We start from the raw sequence: 21,899 nt of genomic DNA, 5'->3' as shown, positions 1-21,899 counted from the left end.
CCCCAGGGAGCTGGGAATCACAACCATGGAACCACAGAGTCCCTCAGGCTGGAAAAGACCTGTAAGAAAAGGTGAAACAGGTGACCCAGAGCAGCTGTGGCTGCCCCTGGATCCCTGGAAGTGTCCCAGGCCAGGCTGGACATTGGGGCTTGGAGCAGCCTGGGACAGTGGGAGGTGTCCCTGCCCATGGCAGGGGTGGCACTGGGTGGGGTTTAAGGTCCTTCCCACCCAAAGCATTCCATGATTTAGGATTCTGAGATCATCGAGTCCAACCATGAACCTGGCACTGCCAAACCCACCACTAAACCACATCCCTGGAAGGGAACATGGCCCTGCTCTCCTGCACGAGCCCATTCCCAGAGTCCCCATTGCTCTGGCAGGGGCAGCACGGGGATAACTGGGCTCTGGAGCATCTCTGGGGCTTGGGTGGGAGATCCCCTTGGCAGCTGCAGAGACAGGACCCAGGGCTGGCTCAGGAGAGGTGCTTGGAGAGATGCCCAGAAGGGTTTGGTCTCTAGTGACAAGTCAGGAGACATTTTTGACAGGGTAGAATATGTCCTCCTTTAAAAAAATTAAATAAAAAAGAAGAAAAAAAATACAAACCAAACCCAAACCAAACCAAGGTGTGAAATTTGCTGTGAAATGATTCTGGAAAAGTTTCGACATTTCAGTGCTTAAGTGCCGGTTTCAGAGGAGGCTCCTGCCTGACCCCTGGTGCTCCTCCACGTCCCCGGGGTGAGCTGGGGGCGGCAGGAGGGAGATCCAGGGAAGCCGGGGTGGATGCACGGCAGGATCAGTGCAGGCTTACACAGAAACTGCTCTTGCACTTTCTAATCCTTCCTTGGAGCCACAGCTTCCTGAATCCCACCCCAACAGCCCCCATTGCCAGAACCCCAGCGAGTTCCCAGGGGTCTGCAGAGCCAGCCGCGCATCCTCAGGGACAGCCTTCCCCTTCCCAGCCCTTCCCACAGCCCCTCCAGCCTCCCTGCCGTGATCTAGACGCTTCTTGCCGTAAACTCCGAGGAAAGAATCAGGCAATGAGACCTAGTTCCCAGCCAGACATTTCGAATGAATTCTAATTTTGTAAAAGCAAAAATCCTGGAGACGCCGAGTCAGCCAATCGCTCTTCCAACCTCATTAAGTGTCCCGCGGAGCAGGGACAGACGAGCTGCTCCACATTCCCTTTTTTGTTGCTGTTTTAAACACCCTCCGTGTCGGAGCGGCGAGAGCTGGATCAACAGGCAGCACCTGAGGTGCTCGTGCGCTCGGTCCCCAGAGGACGGGGGTTCCGCCAGCATCTGACACCCCGAGGCCGCTGTGACCGGCAGGGACACGGCCAGAGCCACCCCCGGCGCCGGGCCCCAGCCGGGGCAGCTCGGAGCGCTCCGGAGCAAAGCACGGGGGTCGTGGGGCCGCTGCGGGGAACCTCTCAAACGCAGCGAAAAGGCTTCGGGAGAGGCGGGAGGGAGAGAAGAATCCTTGTGAATGGCAGCACATGGCGGGGACGTGGCGGGGAGGATGTCAGCCGGGGAATGTTGGCAGGGGGATGGATGGATGGATGGATGGATGGATGGATGGATGGATGGATGGATGGATGGATGGATGGATGGATGGATGGATGGATGGGCTGTTCTCCCACCCTGCAAGGGGGGAGAAATGTGCCCAAGCCCCCCAGCACTCAGCCAGAATCCCACCCTGCAGGCAAAACCTCCTGGAAGTCACCCAAATTCGCCATCCCCATGGGCACTGCTCCTTTGGGAAGCACTGCTCTGCCAGGAACAGCCCCAGGCTCCCCACAGACCCTTCCCAGCTGCTGCCCTGGCTGTGGCCCCAGTGCAGCCCTGAGGGGCAGCTCCAGACCCTCGTGTTCCCAAGTCCTCAGTAATTTTGGGCACGTTCAGCTCTGAGTGGCCCTAGGAGGGGCCCCAGGAGCTCAGACACGGCTCGGTGCCTCCTCTTCAGAATTCTGGCAGCTCCAGCACCCAGCTGAGCCCTCTGGATCAGCAGCAGCAGCAGCCCAGGCACCCTGGGCGAGTCCTGCCTCGCTGGCACTGCACTGTCTGTGCCCAGGAGCTCGGGCAGGGCAGGGCAGGGCAGGGCAGGGCAGGGCAGGGGGACGCAGCATCGTTGTCCCCAGGGTGACAGTGAGTGACGGGAGATGCTCTGCCCGGCGCAGGGGCAGCCCCCAGCCCCTCCCCAGGACGCCGCACGCAGGGGAGCAGCCCAAGGACTCCGGCTCAGATAAAGCCGTGCTGGGTTCAGGAAGGGAGAGGTGAAGCCCTGAGGGATCTTCTCCTGAACGTGCACACACAGCCACTGCCAGACTCCACTCCTCCCCTACCTGCGGGACCATCCTCCAGCCCACCAGCAAACGGGCAGTTCTCAAACCACTGGCTCCACCAACGCGGTTTCTTTGGGATTGAAAGTCCTCCCATCACTTTTTTCACCTCCTGGGACTGGAAAGAAATTGTCACTTGGCCACTGACCCTGAAAGGCAGAGGGTCTGGCACCTGGAGACGTGGACCCATCCTTGGAGACCTGGATGCAGAGCCATTAACGTGGAAGGGCCGAATGAGCCCCATCTGCCGTCACAGATCCCCTGTGGGCCCCAAGGGCTCCGGGCTCCTCGGGAAGGGGGAGATCAATTCCCCACTGCCGTTCATCTGCAGGGACACCTGAGACCACAGATAAATCACAGGTAAAAGCTGTTCCACCTCTTCCAGCAGGAACACCTTCCCCGTCCTGTGAACCTCAAAGATATGACACTAAGAGAAAAGTTAAATGATTAATTTGTTTTTCAAAACCACATCCTGAAAAAAATATCACATTTTTTAGCCAGAGGAAAATTCTTTTGGCAGACCAGGCCTCTAGAAGCTGTTTGGGAGTTCATTTTAGTTGACTGAGTGTGCTCACACATCTGTGATTAGACACTCACTCCACAGATATTTTTGTTAACCTCCCTATTTGAAATTCTCCCCAAACTTCCCGAGCAGGATTTTCTTGTCCAAGCATTTGTGTTTTGTATCTGTGCTGAAATACTGCTTTATAAATAGCAAGAGCTTTATCTTGGCTCTAACCAACAACCTCAACTTAAAGCTAAATGCATAATTTACTGCAAATTAAACTTAATGGGACTGGAATAATTATGTTGACTTTTGGAAGTACTTAAGGATAAATACATGATTAGATATTTTGCACACCGTGAGGAAATATTTATTTCAAAATACAAATTCTTCCCATTGAGCCTTGGGATGGAGCATTCAGAGGTGACATGAGCAGCATAGAGATTACAGCCCAGTTAAGGCTACTTAAATAAATCATCCCACAGCACTTGGGGCACTGGAGAGGTGGGAAGTCTCTGGAAAAGCGCGGTGTCTGTGCCACTGGATCATGGCTTGGGGAGATGGGCACATCCCTGAACTCTTCAGCCTCTGCTCCCTGTGCCCACCGTGGAATCAGAGCCCCGGGCATCCCTGCAGGGCCCGGCTGTCCATGGGAACAAGGTCACCCCACAAGGTCACCCCCCCCAGCCAGCCCTCCCTTCACTTGTGCCCAAAAACAAGCCCAGCAAGGATGGACGGGTGGCCCGGGCACGTGGCCCTGCCCCGGGAGGAGTGGGACAGGTTTGTCCCAGGTTTGTCCCATCCCAGCCTCCTCGGGCAGCGCGGATGCTCGGCAGGTCTCTGCAGGACAGGGAGCAGAGAGGGGATGGAGAGGATGGGCCTGGCCTGAGCCACGGCAGCTCTTGGCCTCACAGGGACATCCCAGGTGATAAACGGGCCACTGCAATTAATTGAATTTGGGTTTCATTTTGATGAATTAATCTGCCAAGGTTAATCAGGAGGGTTTAACACAGCCTCCCCCAGCCCTGCCTCTGCTCTGCCGCTTGGCTCAAGGCAGCTGCCAAAATGCCACATCAAAAGGAAAAGCCCAAACCTTAGAGGGCTGAAGGGCCATGAGCTGCTGGGGGGGATGGGGTGGGGGTTCCAGGTGGGACCCCCCCGCCAGGAAGGGACCGGCTTCCCTGGAGCACCGAGGGAGGAGAGGAAGAGGAATCCCTGCCCAGTTCCTGTGACTGCCTCGGTCATAGCCCTCGATACCTGGGTAGGTGAGATCTGGGCACCTCCTGACAACACTCCCCGTGTCCTGAGGGTGCTCTGGGGCTCTCCAGGGACAGGATGGCCACGGTGGGCTTGGTGAGGACAAAGCTGAGCACCCACTGGGAACACTGACCCCGCTGGGCAGGTGGAGAGGGGTGGGACAGGGGTCCCCCCCGCCACCTCTGTGGCTGCTGCTGGACATCCCCCGGGCTGGAGCTGGACTCCCCAACACTCCCAGCACTGTCTGTCAGCCAGGATTAGGGAATGAGCCTGTGGATGGAATGAGAATATCCAGGTCACCTCCAACAATACCATGACATTGGCTTAGGGAAATTATTACCAGCCCTGCCGGGCATGTGTGCTGCAGATAACAGCACAAAGGAGGCATGGAGTTGGCAAGTGATTCCCAGGAGCCAGGAGCTGGGCATTGGACACATATTTGGATTGGTTATTGACATGCAAATGCTCCCTTTAAGCAGCTCTGATCCATCCAGGCCTGGCAGAGCAGCACCGGCACCCAAGTGCCTCAAGCCATGCCCACGCCAAGCTCTCCTGGCTCTGCACAGCAGGGAAAGAGTGGTCCCATCCCACCCCATCCCATCCCATCTCATCCCATCCCATCCCATCCCATCCCATCCCACCCCACCCCATCCCATCCCATCCCATCCCATCCCACCCCATCCCCAGCTACCCCCAGCAGGTCACTCACCGGGCCACACCGATGAATCGGGGGTGGCACACAGGGACATCTCCGTGGGACACCTCCACAGGATGAGCACCTGGACTTCTGCTCCTGTCCTGGCGCTGAGGCCCTGTTGGCTCTCCGGGCTGTCCGTGCCTCTTCCAGAAGTTGCAGGGAGAAGGTGAGGAAGGACACTGATGCCACCCACACCTCCGAGCTCCCAGGGCCTCCGAGAGCCACCAGACCCAGTGGCCACCACCAGTGTCCCCACAGAACTGTTCCCTGTTTCACCTTAATGAGCCACAGCTCACGGCCCCTGGTGGGAGCAGCTGCTGTCTCTCTGTTCACTCCAGACCAGCCCGAGCCCACCCTGCCCTCCAGGACAGCCCTGGGGACACGGAGCTCATCCCCAGGGACACCCCTGCCAGGGCTGACCCCACGCACCCCAAGCCCTTCCCAAGGGCAGGACTTGGCTTTAATTTGCATGATCCCCCTTTTTATTATTTATCAGTAAAGTGTAATTACTGCTTCCTTCACAAGCCTTAATTAAAGATGAAAAACAATCCTGACAAGTCAATTAGATTTTTTTTCCTTGGTCTCCATTAAATTAAGACTCAAGTGTTACTGGAAGTGTTTCATATCACAACACATTTAACCGAAGGCTGCTTCGTAATAAATAAATCACTGAGGACAATGCAGGAACTTTTCCTGAAGGCTCTTCTTACAACAGGATTTCATTTTCCAGCTGGGAAAGGCCTTGGGATGCTTTTTCCTCCACACCACCTTCTCCAGCAATGGGGAAGGGCCATCAGAAGCTGTGGGCAGTCAGGGTGGCTGGGAAACCCCAACCTGTCCGAGATCTCCAGGGGGACACCAACAGCAAAGCTCTGGAAGCACAAGGCAACCCCATCTGTGCCATGAGGGCTTTTGCAGGAACCTGGCCCTGCAAATCCACTCCCAAAAATACCCTTTAAAAGGCAGGGCTGAGGGAGAGGCTTGTTCTGCAGCTCAGGGCTCCCCACAGCACAGCTCCCAGCTCAGAGCCAGGAAAGAACTCCAGAGGCCATCACAAATTTGGAACATTTATTTATGCAACTGATTTTCTTCAAAGGAAAGAAAGCCAAAAATAATAACAATATAACAAAATAATAAAAAAACAGTTAACAACAGCTGGATGTGCGTGGTACAATCCACATCAGATGTGTCCCTCCCTCGGTCTCACTGCCCTGTCCCCTCCATGGTGGAGCTGCCTCATGGTCCCAAGTCCCTTTGGCAGCAGCTCTGGGATGCTGCCAGCTTTTAGGATCACTTTTTCTGCATATAGACAAAATCGTTCCAATTTGGTGTTTTTCTTGGGTTTTAATTTTTTTTCCTTTTTTTGTTTTGTTTTTCTTAAAAAAAAAAAAAAGCACCACTCCAATCTGTAATACCAATAAACATTATCCATCTTAAGAACAGTATTTATATTTTTATATATAGATTTCTATATATATATTTCTATGTACAGGATGGCCTTGCCTTGTGTCCGAGGAGCATCTCAGTAGGAGCTGGAGATGGGCTGGGTTTTATAGCACTTGGATTTCAAAGTCTGCTCTTCACCAGAGATGCCCTAAAAACCCAGGGACACCCAGCAAGGAGGCATCAAAATAAAACAAAAAGGAAAGAATCTTGATTTTAAAACATATACAGCTCCTCCAGTCTCTGTTGTCTCTGTAGGACTACCTGGGGTTTCAGTTTTGCTCCTCTCCTCCTCCTGGCAATACTTCACCTGCGGAGCCCTGTGGGACGCTCCCTCCCTCTGGACCCCAGGGAGGATGGGGGTGGCCCGGGCAGCAGCACCCCTCCAGTTCCTAGGGCTGAACAGCCCCCAAACCATCCCATTCCCAGGGATTTCGGAGGCTCAGCTCAGCTATTTTCACACAAAACCAAACAATTTCTGTTCCTTTCTGCAGCCACTGTGCAGCACCTTCCCTAGGACAGCACGGACAGGTCTGTGGAGAGATGGGGACTGGGAAAAGGACACTGATTTATCCCAGTGTGAGCACTGGTGGAGCCAGGTACTGGTGTTACCAGACCATTTGGGGGTAAACAAAGAGCTTTTGGTGATGAGACAGAATGGGCTCATGGCCGGTGAGGCAGGAGAGAAAGAAGGGGTGGTGTCAAATAGCCCTTGGAATAAGTTATTGTCAGGCTGTGAATTCCTCAGGAAGGCAGTGGGAGAGCTGAGGGTCTGGGATGGTGCTGGAATCCCCATCCCCCCAGCAGCAGCACATTGTCCAAGGGGAGACAGGACAGGGACGGCTCTTCCTGCTCTCCTTCACCCTTGGCAGGTGGATGGAAACAGCTCCTGGGTTTGCTCCTCCGGGACACGGCCATTTCAGCTGTGCAGCCTTTGTGACTCCCTGGGGAGAGCTCCCTGGGCAAAGGGATCACCAGCTCCAGGCAGGCAGGGTGGGAAGTTGCCCCTGCCCTGGGGAGGTGGGGCTGGAGGATGGGGGTGAAGGATGGCAGATGGATGAAGGACAGGGTTGCCCACAGGAAACCTCCAGCATGTGGAGGACAGTTCATCTGCTCTGCTCCATCCCCCCCAGAAGGGTTCTGCCTGGTCCTCAGGACAGAACCAACCTCCCCTCAGTTCCCCTGGCAGACCCCAGACATGGATCCCTCTGGCTGCACCTTCCCAAGGCCGTTTATTTTATTACAACCAGGCTGAGAGCAGAATGCTGGTAATTTCCACAACATCAGATGGAGAAAGTGCCATTGCACACCCACCTGCAGCAGGATGGAGCTAAAAAGCCTCAGGTACCTTCAGCCACCAGCCCCGGGGGCACAGGGATGTGGGGAGCTCCCCCTGTCCAGCCCCGACGCATGGCCACGGCTTCAGCACAGCTCAGCCCAAGCCAACACCACCCCAAAACCGGCCCTCCCGCCCCACCAGGCCCAGCAAAAGCCAAGAGCATCAATGGGCAACTGCCCGGGGGTGGCATCCAGGAAGTATTTGGGATGGACCCGAATTTTGAGGCTTTTGCTTCAAATGCAGCGACACACAAGGGGTTAAAAGCAGACCCCATGGGTCAGCGCCTGTGGGACACCAGGAGGAATTCACTGCTACAGGTGGAGAGGAAGGTGTGGAGATGCTGGGGAACCATCCCCTCAGAAGCTTTGCAGAAGCACCAGGAGGGTCCCTGCAGAGGGACACTGCCTGGCCAGTGCCCCCCACCCCTCACTGCTCACCCCTGCCTGTCCAGGGCTGGATACACAACGGGGCAGAACTCACAGAACTAAAACAAGCGAGGATCAAACTCATGGCACGAACGGGCAAAAACTCAAGAGCTCCCGGGGTGTCTTTGCTCCGGCTCAGAGCGAGTCCCACCGAGGGAAAACCTCTGGCAGCCTCCGGGCTCCTCCAGGAGCAGCTTCAATTCCACACACAACAGAGCAGCATCTCCCAGTATCCATCCTTCCCTGCTGGGGAACAGCCTCGGCTCCTTCTGGCTCCTCTTCCTCCCCTCCAGACTCACCAGCACCGCAGGGCCTCATCCCGCACACACCAACCCCAGGCTGTGGCTCCAAGGGACGGGATGAGTTGTGGGATCCACCCGTGGCCGCTCGGACATGCCCAGGGCAGGGAGGAAGGATGGAGAGCGGAGGATGAAGATGGAGAGCAGCCAACACATCCCCACGTTCGTTCGTTTTCTGCATCCGAAGGGTTTCCCGGTGGGTCCTTTGCTGTTTCCCTCCCCACCCCAAGCAGGGCCGCAGCGTCCAGCTGGGAAGCGCGGCTGGCACGGCCCCTGCACAGCCCTTGGTGCCCCTCTGTGGCCAGGTGCTATCTGGTCTCCAGGGACTCCAGGTATTCCAGTGCTATGTCGTAGCAGAAATGGTACTGCTCCTGTTCGGGGAGAGAAGAGGGGATGTTACCATCCCAAGGGAATTTCCCAAATGTGTCCCTGTCTGAGGAAAAACACGTGTCAACAGCCTTAAGGAAACACCTGTCAGCCTCTCGGGGCCCCGTGACAGTCCTGCTGAAGCCACAGCCAGGAAAAACCCCACTCCTGGCCAACGACAGCCACTGCTGGGGCACATCCCACGGCCCCACACGCACTGAAATCCAGCACTCTGGGGACACACGGCACCTCCCCCTGCCCCGAGGGAGAGACCAGGACTGCAACATCCCCTTCCTGTGAAAATACCTTTATTCCCCACCCCAGGTACAACCAGCACTGGGGATTCAGCGACCTCATCACCTCAGTGACTGACAGCTGTCAATCAAATGGTGGCAGAGCTGTGGGAATGATGGAGTCTGGGGTCAGGAGGTGTCCAAAATAAAACCTTTTGGCAGCAAATCGAGGAGTGCTTGTTTCTGAGTGCAGCAGAGGCTGGGAAAGGGGAGAGCACCCAGGCAAATAGCCCTGGTTGGAGTGGATGGAGATGCCCTGCCCTGGCTGCCAGGACGTTCCTTTATCACAAATTCTCCTGCCCGGCAGGACCGGGCTCGCTCTCCCACCTTTTCCTGAGACATCCAGGGATGGTGTCAGCATCCTCCCACCCTTCACTCCCCTCAGCTGCGCAAAGGGGAAGCCCAGAGTGGCTGACTCGTAGTTTTGTAACAAAAATCCCCGAACTGGGGCTTGTGAGGGCAGACTCATCCATCCCTGTCCTCCTCTCCATGCCCTGCTCCCGTGCTCTGCCGCCCTCGTACAACAGCAGCACAGAAACCTCGGGAGAGCTCCGACTGCAGCAGTGCCCATCCCCAGGAGATGCTGCTCCAGTGAGCAAAACCGGCCAGAGTGGGGGAAAAACTCCAAATAAATCAGGATTTTGGCACTGTTACAAGCACTGGGACATCAGGTGGGAGCGCTCTGGGTGTGACAGCAGGGAGGGAGAGGGGAGAGCTCATCTCCCCAAATCCCAGCTGCAGGACAGGGATTGGGGCCTGAGCACCAGCACAAAAATCCTGTTATCCCACATGGGTGGGCAGCTCCGGGATCCCAGGTGGGAGTGGGCAGAGGGGGAGAAGGACTTCAAAGCAAGGAGGCTGCGGCAGCCCAGATTAAAAGCACATAATGCTTTTTGGATTAAGGAAAGGGATTGTTTCCATTTATCATCATATAAAAATAACCCCCAGGGGCAAGAGGGGGAAGAGGCACAGGCAGCGGGAAGTGCTCTCCGCTGGGCTGAGCTCCTCACACCAGGCACGGATCCGGCCTCCCGGTGACTCTGGGAGATTGAGATTCCCAGAATAGCCGGTTCAGGTTCATTTGAGGCGGGAGGAAGCTCGTGTCCTGATGGGAAATGTTGCCTTTTTTTAATACCTTTGCAATTTAGCCCAATGGGTCTGGTGGCTTCATGCTCGTCACATCATCTTTCCATTATCTGCATCCCTCCCCCTGCTCCCCTCTCCCCTCCCTCACCTTCTCCTCCGCTTTTAATTCCTAATGCAAATCACATCCCTTCCTCAAAACCATTTCATTTTGCAACTTAGGGATTTTATAATCCAAACAGGGTAAACATTTCCAGCTGACTTGCTTTTAAAACATCATGAGGCACCTGGATCCCTCCACCACGGGGACAGACATGCGCCTGCTCCCTCCCCTGTTCCATCATCGGGCCCTGAACTAGGGCAGGGGCTGTTTGCCCTGACCTGCTGCCAGCTCCAGCCTCCCCCTCAGGACATATCACTCCACTGCTGCTCCCAGCAGCTTGTCCACCCATTCACTTCACTCCAAATGCTCATTCCCTTTTGTAAGTCCGACAGGAATTTATCTGACTCCACACCAGAGCTGCTCCCAACACCACAAACCTTCCAAAGAACCACAGCTGCATCCCTTGGGTGAATGTGACTCTGTCTTACAACTCCTGGGGAGGATTTCCAACAGTCCCAGCACTGACTCCGAGGCCAAGCTGGCACAGCAGGATGAAGACAAGCCCAAGGCTGCTCTGATGAGCTGCCTCACTTCCCAGCCCATCCCAGCACGGTCCTGGCGTGAGGATGCCCATGATGCTCATCATGGTGGAAAAGGCGGTGTTGTGGGAGGTGAGCATCCCCAGCACCTCTCCTCCATGCCAGCACCAGCAGCCAGGGAGACAGGGAGGGTCTGGTGCTTACCAAGGTCTCCACCATATTTGGTTTGTAGTTGCGGAGGGTCTTGGCAGCGAAGAAGACATCTGCCATGTTGTGACACTTGATCATCTCCAGGATCATGGTGGAGGCGCAGAAGGTGCCACTCCGGCCACCTCCGTTCCTGGTGGGACAAACACACATGTCAGGGGTGAGGAGGTGGCATCAGAGCCCCTTCCTGCTCCCTCCAAGTCTCCCTTTCTCTATCTGACCCTGCATCCCGGGGGATGTCCCAGAGCAGGGCCTTGTACCCAAAATGGGGACCTGAACCTGCCCCATGGGGTAGCAGGACAATGATCCTGCCCTCCAACCCTCACAAGAGCATGGAAACACATTTCTGGACCAGGGCTGGATTTTGGACATTTGGGCTCAACTCCCAGCCCTGCCATGTGACCTTGGGGAAGCTGCCATGTCCCAGAGGTGACCCAGGGCTGGTGACAGGGTGGTGCTGCTGCCTGGAGGAACCATCCCACGTTCCACCCAGAGCTCTGGGAACCTCCCCAAATCCTGGCTGAACCCCTGTTCCCACACCACCACACCTGATCCCTGGCAGCAACGGGAACAGGGAAGAGGAAGAGAGAACACGATGCCAGAGCTTTGTAAAGCGTGTTCTCAAATTATCCTTCAGCTAACGAAGATGGACAAGGCCGTAATTAGTTTTTGATTAAAGGCTCTCCTGCTGTCTCTCCCCATCTGTGAACGTGCCGGGTCCCATCCGAGGGGAGCACACTCGGTGTTTGTGAGCCAATCCATCCCGAAGGAGGGGGATGGAGACCATCCAAGGCTGGACAGGGCTTGGAGCAACCTGGTCTAGTACAGGGTGTCCCTCCCACTGGAACGAGATGAGCTTTAAGGTCCGTTCCCAGCCAAACCACTCCATTATTCCCTGTCCCCCCCCGATGAGCAGCAAGTGGTGGGGGTGGCACAGCTCCTGCCACATCCCTTCGGAGCCTGTTACACACACAGGACGTGGGGACAGGGCTGGAACCTCTGCCAAGGGTGAGGGACCAGCACAAAGGGCAGGTTGGTGTCACCCCTGCTGAGCATCCACCTCATGCAGGAGGTGACCACAGGGTGCCTCACCCAAAACTCATGTTGTGGCAGAGGTAGCCCCATGTGGGGACCCCGCTGAGGGCTTTGTGGAGGATCTCCAGGCAGAGCTGTGGACAGGGAACCTGGAGGCCTCTCTCCCCCAGCAGAGCCTGCTCCTCCCCAGCTGACACTCACAAGCAGTGCACCACAGTCCTGCCATCACCACTTTCCTTCTGCCACCTCTCCACCTGGGCCAGGAGGTGCAGGAAGGACTTCTTGGAGTCTGGGGTGTCTCGATAGGCCGACCAGCGCAGGTACTGGAAATGCCGGACCATCAGGTGCCCCTCCTGCAACTGGAAAAGCAAAACTCATCAGCTGGGACCCATGGGCTGCCCTCACTTGCCTCCACTGGAGGTTGGATGGAGGGCAGGAGGGGTTTGCCACACACGGACAGAAGAGGCAGAGAGGAAAACCCTTTCCTGCTGCTTTCACACGGATGGTTCAGCCCCCTCCTCCAGCTCACACTGGTTCCACCACCCCGTCCCGCCCAGGAGAAGCCCCACTGACATGGTTTATCCGACCCCACAGCATCTTGGCTTGTCTGTATATCCCCCAAAACCTGCTCCCAGGCCCCGGAGCCTTCCCAGGGCTTCTCCATCACACCCTTCCCTTTGCACGCTGAAGATCCACGGGATGTGGCTCTGTTGTGCTCGCTGTAAACCAGGAGGCTGCTGAGAAGCTGCCATGGAGGCGGGAGCTTAATACCTGGTAATCTGGTTAGTTTGGAAACCTAATCTGGTTAGCTGGATCCAGGAGCAGGATTACAGCCACGGAGCTCAGCAGGCTTGAGCCAGGCAGATGTGAGGCTCCTGCTCAGGAGCACCCGGAGCATCTCGAGCACGGGATGGGATGAGACCACAGTCACCCCCTCCAGACTCAGCCTGGGGCTCACAGCTCTTGTGTGGGGAGCACATGGAGGAGAAAGGGGGGTCAAGCACTGATGGGGGGGTCAGGCACCGATGGGGGACACTCAGGAGGGCTCCATCCACCCAATTTCAGTGGGATGAGAGCCAGACCTTCTCCAGCCAGCAGGACCAGGTGTTCCTGTGGGGGAATTGGTGTTCCTGAATTTGGTGCCCACTCCAATCTGCACACCCCAAACAGGGGAATTTCTGAATCTTTTTGGGAGCTCTCATGTGAGCTGGTGATGTGCCTGTGATGGGCTGACCACACCGGGCTCCAGGTTTTGCTTTCAGCTGGAAGCCAGGAAGGCAGAGTGGGAAGAGGAAACAAATAAAGGGAATTAGAACAGACGAAAACTCCTTTGACAGCCCAGGAAGGAAAGTTTTGGGATCTGTTTTGAAGGGAAGGGAAAGCTCTGGAGCACTTGTGACACCCCCAACACCCATTTCCACTGCAGCAAGGCTTGGCACAACGTGGCTGCACGCATTTACCAGCCCTGCTCCAGCAATCTGCTCCTTGGAGGAATCTCCTCGTCAATCCAGAGATTTCCATCACGCTGCATTTTAATTTAGCCTGGAGTATATTCTACCACCCGAGAGTTGAGCATATTTGGTGTAGGGTTTTGTGCTGACACCCAGGAAATGCCAGATGCTCCCTCAGCGAGCGTGAACCAAAACCCTCTTTGTGTTGAGAGTCCAGATAATCAGGATTTATCTCCTCTGGCCCCAGCCACCCCGCCGAAGCACCTTCCCAGCCGGGCCATCAGCCAAGCCATACGTTCCCTTCCAAGCTCCCTAATTCCCATCTGCCCAGTGACCTTCACTGGGGCACTGGCCTCAGCCTCTTGGCAGCCATCAGGAGTTTAAAGACCTCAGGGATGCCACCTCCTCCCAGCTGACATTTGTAGGTAAATCGGCTGCTTCTTTGCACATGCAGTTCTGCATCCCCACAGTCCACATCCCTTCTCTGCTGCCCTGCATTTGTCTTCTTTCAAGGCCAGCTGAACCAGCCATGCAACACTGGCAAAGGGTAGAAATCCGTGTGGATCTTCTCATCCTGCAGGGAGAGGGCTCTGCTGGTGCCAGGGGAGCTGCTGTGCCCATGTGGGGACTGTCCATCCTGTGCTATGTGTGTGGCTGGGCAGAGATGCACCTTCAGGCAGGAGGAAAAAGGTCTTCCAGCAGTTTTCTAAAACCCTCCAAGGAGCTGTGAACTCCAGAAAGGTTGGATGGAGCAATGGCAATTTTACAGGTTCCTCTCTGGCAGGAGGAGAGCGGGGGCTGCCTCCTCTGAAGGAGCTGAGTTAGGCTGGAGACCCCAGCAGTCAGGGAGGATCCTACTGCTCTCCACAACTCCCTCAAAGGAGGTGGGAGCCAGGTGGGGTCGGTCTCTTCTCCCGGGTAACAAGTGATAAAAAAGAGAAAACAGCCTCAGGCTGCATCGAGGGCAGTTTAGATGGGGTATTAGGGGAAAATTTCTCCACTGAAAGAGTTGTCAAGCCCTGGCACAGGTTGCCCAGAGAAGCTGTGGCTGCCCCATCCCTGGAAGGCCACCTGGAAGGCTGGATGGGACTTGGAGCAACCTGGGATAGTGGAAGGTGTTCCTGCCCATGGCAGGAACAACAAGGTTTTGAAGTTCCCTTCCAGCCCACACCATCCTGGGATTCTGTTATTCGTATAAAGCAGCTCACCCGCGTGACGTTCTGGACTCGGAAGAGCCGGGACACGATGTCCTCATCTGCCGCTCCGGAGATGTACTCCACCTCCATGGGGCCGTACTGCTGCAGCCCCGGCTCGGGCCAGTACTGCAGGCAGGGCTGTGGAGAGAAGCACAGCTCACCGTGACTGGGAATGTGGGCTGGGACATGGGGCAGGGCAGCAGGCAGGACAGGGAACGCCTGCGAAGGGAGTGCCTGGTGCTGGACCCCCGGGAGCTGCTGGCATGGGGTGGCCCCAGGGCGGGGTGCTGGGCCATGTTTCTCACACAGCACATCAATGGATGGAGGATCTCCCAGCTCATGGAGGGATCAGAGATGAAGGGTCAGGTCCACCCCCAGCACCCACACAGCCCCCTGGCACTGCACGGACACAACAGCTGACACTGCTGGGAATGGACACCGCTGGTCCAGGAGGATGTGGGATGGACACTGCTGGTCAGGAGGAGGCAGGATGGGCTCTGCCCCAGTTCCAGCACAGACCTGATCCTGCACAATGTCAGAGCAGGGCTGGGCTGCTCACAGTTGGCTCTCAAGCCCTGTTGGCTTTAGGAGCCACTCTGCCACCAGCAGTGACAGCAATGTGGGATGTCAGTGTTCCTCGTCCCATGGCCAGGACATCCCACCAAGCTAAAGCAATCCCAGCCTGCATCCCTGGGGAGCAACTCCCCCTCCCCATGTCCATCACGGCACTGATGAATGGCTTGGTTCCCAGAGCATGGGTGAGATTGTTTTCACAGCGTGACAGCTGGGAAACCAGCACCAACACAAAATATATGATGTTTGTCACCGCACTTTCACAGGGCATTTAGCAACGCAGGTCAGCCATGGCCTGGGCCCAGCCGCATGGCAAACGTGTCTGAGGAATAATTGGTTATTAATAGGGGCTATAAATCTCCAAGATCTCCGAGCCTTCCAGACTCAGAACTGTAATTTGGGTATTAAAACTTCCCCTGGCAAGGCGTAGTTCAAGTGAGGGCTGTACCCTCAAAGTCACCTTTCAGAGCTGCCTGCTGGAAAGGTTGATTTATTACCTGTTGGTCTTACACCAGTAAACATTTCGGATCCAGCTAAATATTGTAACCAGACACCCCTGAAGAGCTGACAGCAGGAGGGAGGCAGGGCTGAGCAATGAGGAAAATGGCAGAGGGAAGGGGAAGGGATCCTGTCCCTCTGCCCTGCTCAGGTGAGACCCCACCTGCAGGGCCGCCTCCAGCTGGGGGGACATGGACCTGTTGGAGCAATGCCAACACCAACGGAACACCAACGCCAACTCAAAGCCAACACCAATGGAACGCCAACGCCAATGGAATGCCACTGGAATGCCAATGCCAATGGAATGCCAATGCCAATGGAATGCCAACAGAATGCCTATGGAATGCCAACGGAACGCCAATGCAACGCCAGTGCAACACTACTGCTATGTCAGCACCAATGGAACGCCAACAGAATGCCAATACAATGCCAATGGAACGCCAATGGAATGCCAATGCCAATGGAACGCCAATGGAATGCCAATGCCAATGGAATGCCAACAGAACGCCAATACAACGCCAATGCCAATGGAACACCAACGCCAACTCAACGCCAACACAACACCAACACAACGCCAGTGCAACACTACTGCTATGTCAGCACCAATGGAACGCCAACGGAACGCCAATACAATGCCAATGGAATGCCAACGGAACACCAATAGCATGCCAACAGAACGCCAATACAACGCCAATGCCAATGGAACACCAACACCAACTCAACGCCAACACAACGCCAGTGCAACACTACTGCAATGTCAGCACCAATGGAACGCCAACGCCAGCACAACGCCAATGCAACACCAAGGCAACGTCAATGCCAACACAACACCAACGCCAGCACAATGCCAACGCAATGTCAGTGCAACACCAACTCCATGCAGCCAGGCTGGGCTGCTGCTCAACACCTCTTTGGCTCCAACTGGCCAGCCCTGTGCTTACAGGGGACAAATCCTGAGTGCTGCAGACAGTGCCGTGTCCCCTTGCAGAGGAGAAGTTGCTGAGTGAGCAAGGCAGGGGCTGCAGCGCTGTCAGGCCAATGGGGACAGGGCAGGACAAAAGCCACCCAGGGGGCCAGCGCAGTCCCTGGGGCAGCAGCACTCACCCAGGCAGAGTTGGACTGGTTGAGCTGGTTGAGCATGACGATGGAGGTGCAGCCATAGTCGTACACCAGCCGCCAGAAGTCGGTGGTGGTGTTCTGCAGCGGGTGCAGGGTGACGATGAAGGCAGCGCTCTTGGTGTAGCTCTGCAGAGAGGGAAGATGAGCACCAGTAAGGACACGGCGGTGACACTGGAGCTACTGTTGTCACACCCCAAAAAAACAGTGCAACCAGATGAGTGGGACCAATCCCCTCTTCTCCACGCCAGAGCAGAGCTGGTTTCCCTGGCACAGCCTCGGTACCTCAGTGCCCTGGTGATGGGGAGATCCAAGTGATCCCTGCCCTTAGTCAGGATGGAAGTACCCACATTTTGCTCTCACGGGAAAGGGTATTTTGCATAAATAATTAGGGAAAAGATGTCCCATTTGAGCCAAGAGCAAGCAGAAGCCGTGGCTCCCAGAAGACCCCAGACCCCAGCTCTGCACCCTGGCCCTGACTGGAAGCATCACCCACTGCATCACCCCCACCCAGAGCGCCCCACCACCAGGCACCGAGAGCGGCAGAGACAAGCACTGACCTGGGCTCCATTTTTTTTTTTGTGGGGGAGGAAAGAAAACCCCAAGTGAAAGATCCTAGAGACTGTAAGAAGGAAGTGAGAGGGAAGGAAATGACTGCATTTCTGGTTTGTGCTTTGAACAAGACACATCCCCCTTGGTCATCCTGCTGCTGGTTTGCCAAGGGCCAGCTGAGCTCAACACTGCATCAGGCTCACTTAAATTAACACAGTTTGGCTCAAGCATCTTCAGACACAGAACCACCACAGCTCTCTGCTGATGGGGGTTCCTCTGCCTGCTGCAGAACCTCCTGACTGAGCGCACAGAAATGCCTTTATTGAACCATTCCCCCAGCCCTGTCCATGGGCAGCAGCAAGACCCCGGCACTTGGCGAGAGCTTTCCACCCTCGAGGAGGGCCATGAGAGCAGCAAGGGGAAAGAGATTTCACCAGGCTTGCCTTGGCACCCACCTCTTTGGCACAGGTGTAAGTGACAGCAGGGTGTGCAGCAGGGCACGGCTCCACCGGCACCAGCACCGGTGACGGGTGGCACAGGCCAAGCTGATCTGACAGATGGACAGACTGACTGAGCAAACCACTTTGGCACTTAAAGAAAATGAGACTTTTCTTTTTTTTTTTTTTTACCCAAAGAGGGAAATGGGTTTTATCCCTTCAGCAAGAATTTCATCCAAAGGGCTTTGTTGTCTATAAAAAATATTTCATTCACTGATCCTTTAGCAGAGATTAAGGGAGGCTCAGTGATGCATAAAGATAAAATGATACGCAAACAGCAAGCAAGTTGGAAACAAAACTCTCATCCCACTGCAGCGCTACGAGAGCCACTCCCCACCACCAGCAGCCCACTCTGCCTTACAAACTGCTTTTGCTGTGGGAGCAGGAATCAGGGAGATGGGATCCGCACAGAGATCCAGTGGGATAAATCACCCACGGGATGGAAAACACAAGGCTCAGCCTGGTGCCGGCGCTCAGCTGTGACCAGGAGGGTCCGGGGAAGATGCCTGGGGTGTGGGGGGCTCCGTGCTGCCCATGCAAAGCATTTCAAGGGAAGGGAAGAGGGGTTGGTGATGAATGACCCCATCGTTCAGCGTGGGCTCGGAGCCTGCAGCATCCTCTGCTCTGCTTTGTGATCATCAGCCACCAGGAGATAGCTTTGTCACCACAGGGTCCTTTCTGACTGCACCAGGGGGATGCACAGTGGCTTTGGGAGCAGCTCAGAGCCCCCCAGTTGCAGCAGGAGGATCACGGGAGCCTGGCAGCACGGGGGGGGCTCAATGCTGCCAACCCCCCCTGGAGCTTCCTCCCCTGTTCCAGTTTCACTGCAAAATCCTGAAGTCCCTCAGTGCCTGGCTCATGAGAGCAGGAGGAAAGCTCTTGCAGGGTGCTGCTATGCAAAAGAAGGGGTGCAGGACCCCGTTACACCAGTCCCAGCCCTTCCTCCCCCTGCACACAGCAACCGTGAGCCTTCCTGCCCTTGTGCAAAATGAGGCCATAAATCCAAACCGAGCAAAGTTTTGCCATGAAAAGTTGCCTGAGCCCACGGGAAGCGGCCCCTTCCCTCCGCAGGGAACACTCACATCAGTTAAGGCCGCGTTGATGTAGTTGTTGCTGTCTCCATCCACGGAGATGAGGAAGGGAAGGCATCGGTCGGGCGGCAGGACGTCCATGCTGCGGTTGCGCTCCCGGTTGCGGGGCAGGAGCGCGATGCTGCACTCCTCCACGTCCAGGTGTGGGGTCACCGAGTTCAGGGTCTGCGGGTACACGGGTCCCCCTCAAAGCCCGGCCTGGTCCCAGCCGGGGTCAGTACCAGGAGGGTGAGGACAAGGGGAGCCGCAGAGGTTTTGGGGCGCTCACCTGGAACTCCTCCCGCAGCTGCGAGGAGTTGCTCTGCGGCTCTATCCTCACCATCTCCTTGTAGGTGGGCTTGAACTCGCTGGCGGGGATGCTGGTCTCCCCACACAGACAGGCCTCCAGGATGGCGTCGTGGATGAAGATGTACTGCTCCTGTGGGGAGGAGAGGGGACAGGGCTGAGCCCCCAGAGCCGGCTGGTGACGGCAGCCCCGCGTGTCCCCGGCACCCGCTCACCTCCGTCTGGATCATGTTGATCCTCCGTGAGCAGAGGGTCTTCACGCAGTTGTAGATGTCCACGACGCCCTCGCACTCGGCCATGTCCAGCATCACATCCAGGACGATGTAGCAGCCAGTCCTCCCTGTGCCAGCGCTGGGGATGGAGGGGAAACAGCAAACACATTGCCAGTCTGTGCTGGCACCCACACATGGCCCAAAAGGCTGCTGGGCTCCGAGCAAGGGCTCTGTGGGCGAGGGCTCAACACACAGACCCTGCACCGGGCAACCCTGCAGGGCTGCGAGGACCCCACACACCTCCAGAGCCTGGTTTAGCCCTAAACCTGCCCAAACACCCCTGCCACAGCCCCAGGGGTGTGTGATGGTCAGACTGCGGGTGGGCACCCATATTTAAAGTTCATTTTTAATTTAATACAGCAGAACACACGGTTTTTGCACCAAAACTGACAACTAAACCATCCAAGTGCCAACAGTCCTCTGGTATCTCAGCCAAAAGTGCCAAGGAGGGCTCAGCTCAGAGCTCTGGGAGAGCAGGGAGGTTCCCCTGGCATGAGCAGGTCTGAATGCCCCAGGGGACACCCTCAGGGTAAGGCTGAGCCCAGCAGGATGCCCAGAGCCAGCCCAGCAGTGGTGACATCCCAAGCCCTGGCATGGTTGGAGTCACAGTCAGAGACCTGCTGTGCCATGACCCCCCCATGATGTGTCAGGAACAGAACCACCCCCCTGCTCCTTTCCTACAGAGTCTTTTCCAGTGAAAAACCAATTTCTGTGGCTGATGAATCACTCATCGTGATTATCAGTGATTACAGGCTACGGGCACTAATCACCCTGGCTGGTGAATGAACGCTGATGAAGCGGCTGACAGGGAGAAATCAAATAAAAAATAAAAAAATCCCTCCCACTCATCAGCTCCTCCTGGTTTGCCCAGTGGAGGAAGAGCCATTAGCACATCATGTGGGAACGCCTGCTCAGGGCACAGAAAGCACCAAAGCTGCTCAGATGTGTCACTGGTGTCCTCCCAGCTCCAGTGTCCTCCCAGCTCCGGTGTCCCCGTGGCCAAGCCCCGCAGGGACAGCCCTGTGGATAACCCTGGGAACGGGGCTGTCCTGCTGCCCCCCTGCCTCTCCCTTCAGCCAGACCCCACGTCCTGACCATCAGCAGCAGTCAAACTGCCCACTGCCATTTCACCCGGCCCACTGGGACAGAGCTGTGTCACCAGTCACAGGCTGGGGCAGCCCCAACACGGTGCTGCTCCCTGCTTGTCCCCCTGGACCAGCCACAGCCCCCCATCCCTGCTGCCACCAGCCCAGTGGTGGCATTTCACAGACAGATGCCATTGCAGAGGGACATCAAGGCCAGGCTGGACAGGGATTGGAGGAATTTGGACTGGGGAAGGTGTCCCTGCCCTGGGGATGAGCTTTAAGGTCCCTCAAACCCCACCCATTCCATGAGCCCCACCTGTACCTGCAGTGGATGACGATGGGGCCGGCGTCCGGCGGCGTGGACGCCTTCACCCTGCGGATGAAGGCCAGCAGCCCCGTGGCGTGGTAGGGGACACCGTGCTCGGGCCACGACATGAAGTGGAACTGCTTCACCTCGTGCCGGGCTGAGTAACCCCGCTGCAAGGGAAGGGTGAGAGGGCAAGGTCACTCAAACACCTGATTTTCTGGGGAATCCATGATTTTGCCAGTTCAGCATCCAAGCAGATGGACCACACAGCACTTGGGCAGCCCTGCAGCTCCCCCCTCTTGGCTGCAAGAGGGTTAAAAACCACCAAGGAGAAAAAGGAGGTGGCAGCAGCCTCAGTCTCCCTGCCCTATCACCAGACAGTAACGTGACATTCCTGTAGATCAAGTGTAAATTGCACTGGCTCCATCTCCAGTTCCCACGCTGCAGAGTGATGGCTGCATCACCTCCAGCCCAGAGGAGAGGGAAGAGTCCTTCATCTCACCCCACTCACACGAAAATTGAACGCTCACTCTCTGTCCAAACCAGCACAGGGCTGAGCCACTTGCCTGGCACAGGGCACAGAGCCAGGGAAAAGGCAAAGGAAGGCGCCCCTGGTGACCCCATACTGGGGTAAATAAACAGGGTACTGCTAAGTGCCAAGCTGTGGAGGGTGAGAGGTGGCTGAGCAGGGGTCGGGCAGGGGCAGGGCCGTACCCTCTCGAGGGCGAAGGTGCGCACAGCGTACTCAGCCAACGTCTCCGACTCCACCAGCGTGATCTTGATGTCCCCATACATCTCAGAGTCATCAGGCCAGTATTTGGAGCATTTCACCTGCAAGGAGAGGACAGGATGGGGTTCGGCTCTCTGGAGGAGGCTTCCAGCAGAGCTGGAGCCCGGAGGGATGGGAAGGGATGGGATCCTTACCCGGCCCACCTCCACCAGCTTGGTGATCATCACAATGCTGGAACAGTGTTCCTGCCACACCATGCGCCAGAAGTCATACACCATCTCCTGCTTGGGCCCTGTGGGACACAGGAGAAGCCCCCA

General features: G+C 56.4%; 1 protein-coding gene across 4 annotated transcripts in view; it reads right to left on the bottom strand.

The window, feature by feature from the left end:
- Positions 1 to 5,850: 5,850 nt before the first annotated feature.
- PTPRU (protein tyrosine phosphatase receptor type U) overlaps positions 5,851 to 21,899 on the bottom strand; it is a 56,605-nt gene continuing 40,556 nt past the window's right edge. For 3 of the 4 annotated variants that reach the window (XM_069035753.1, XM_069035754.1, XM_069035757.1), the window contains 10 exons: positions 21,567 to 21,874; positions 20,868 to 21,022; positions 19,404 to 19,539; positions 19,172 to 19,321; positions 18,895 to 19,068; positions 16,752 to 16,892; positions 14,589 to 14,714; positions 12,131 to 12,288; positions 10,892 to 11,027; positions 5,851 to 8,674 (listed from right to left, as the gene is read on the bottom strand). In XM_069035753.1, the coding sequence (XP_068891854.1) occupies positions 8,612 to 8,674; positions 10,892 to 11,027; positions 12,131 to 12,288; positions 14,589 to 14,714; positions 16,752 to 16,892; positions 18,895 to 19,068; positions 19,172 to 19,321; positions 19,404 to 19,539; positions 20,868 to 21,022; positions 21,567 to 21,874 (1,547 nt within the window). In that variant the 3' untranslated portion in view covers positions 5,851 to 8,611. The remainder of the gene's footprint in view (positions 8,675 to 10,891; positions 11,028 to 12,130; positions 12,289 to 14,588; positions 14,715 to 16,751; positions 16,893 to 18,894; positions 19,069 to 19,171; positions 19,322 to 19,403; positions 19,540 to 20,867; positions 21,023 to 21,566; positions 21,875 to 21,899) is intronic. The other variant, XM_069035756.1, reaches the window with a different exon arrangement.

Source organism: Aphelocoma coerulescens, chromosome 23, assembly GCF_041296385.1.
Source record: "Aphelocoma coerulescens isolate FSJ_1873_10779 chromosome 23, UR_Acoe_1.0, whole genome shotgun sequence".
In the NCBI taxonomy this organism is placed as follows: Eukaryota; Metazoa; Chordata; class Aves; order Passeriformes; family Corvidae; genus Aphelocoma; species Aphelocoma coerulescens.
This window is presented reverse-complemented; position numbering and strand designations above follow the sequence as displayed.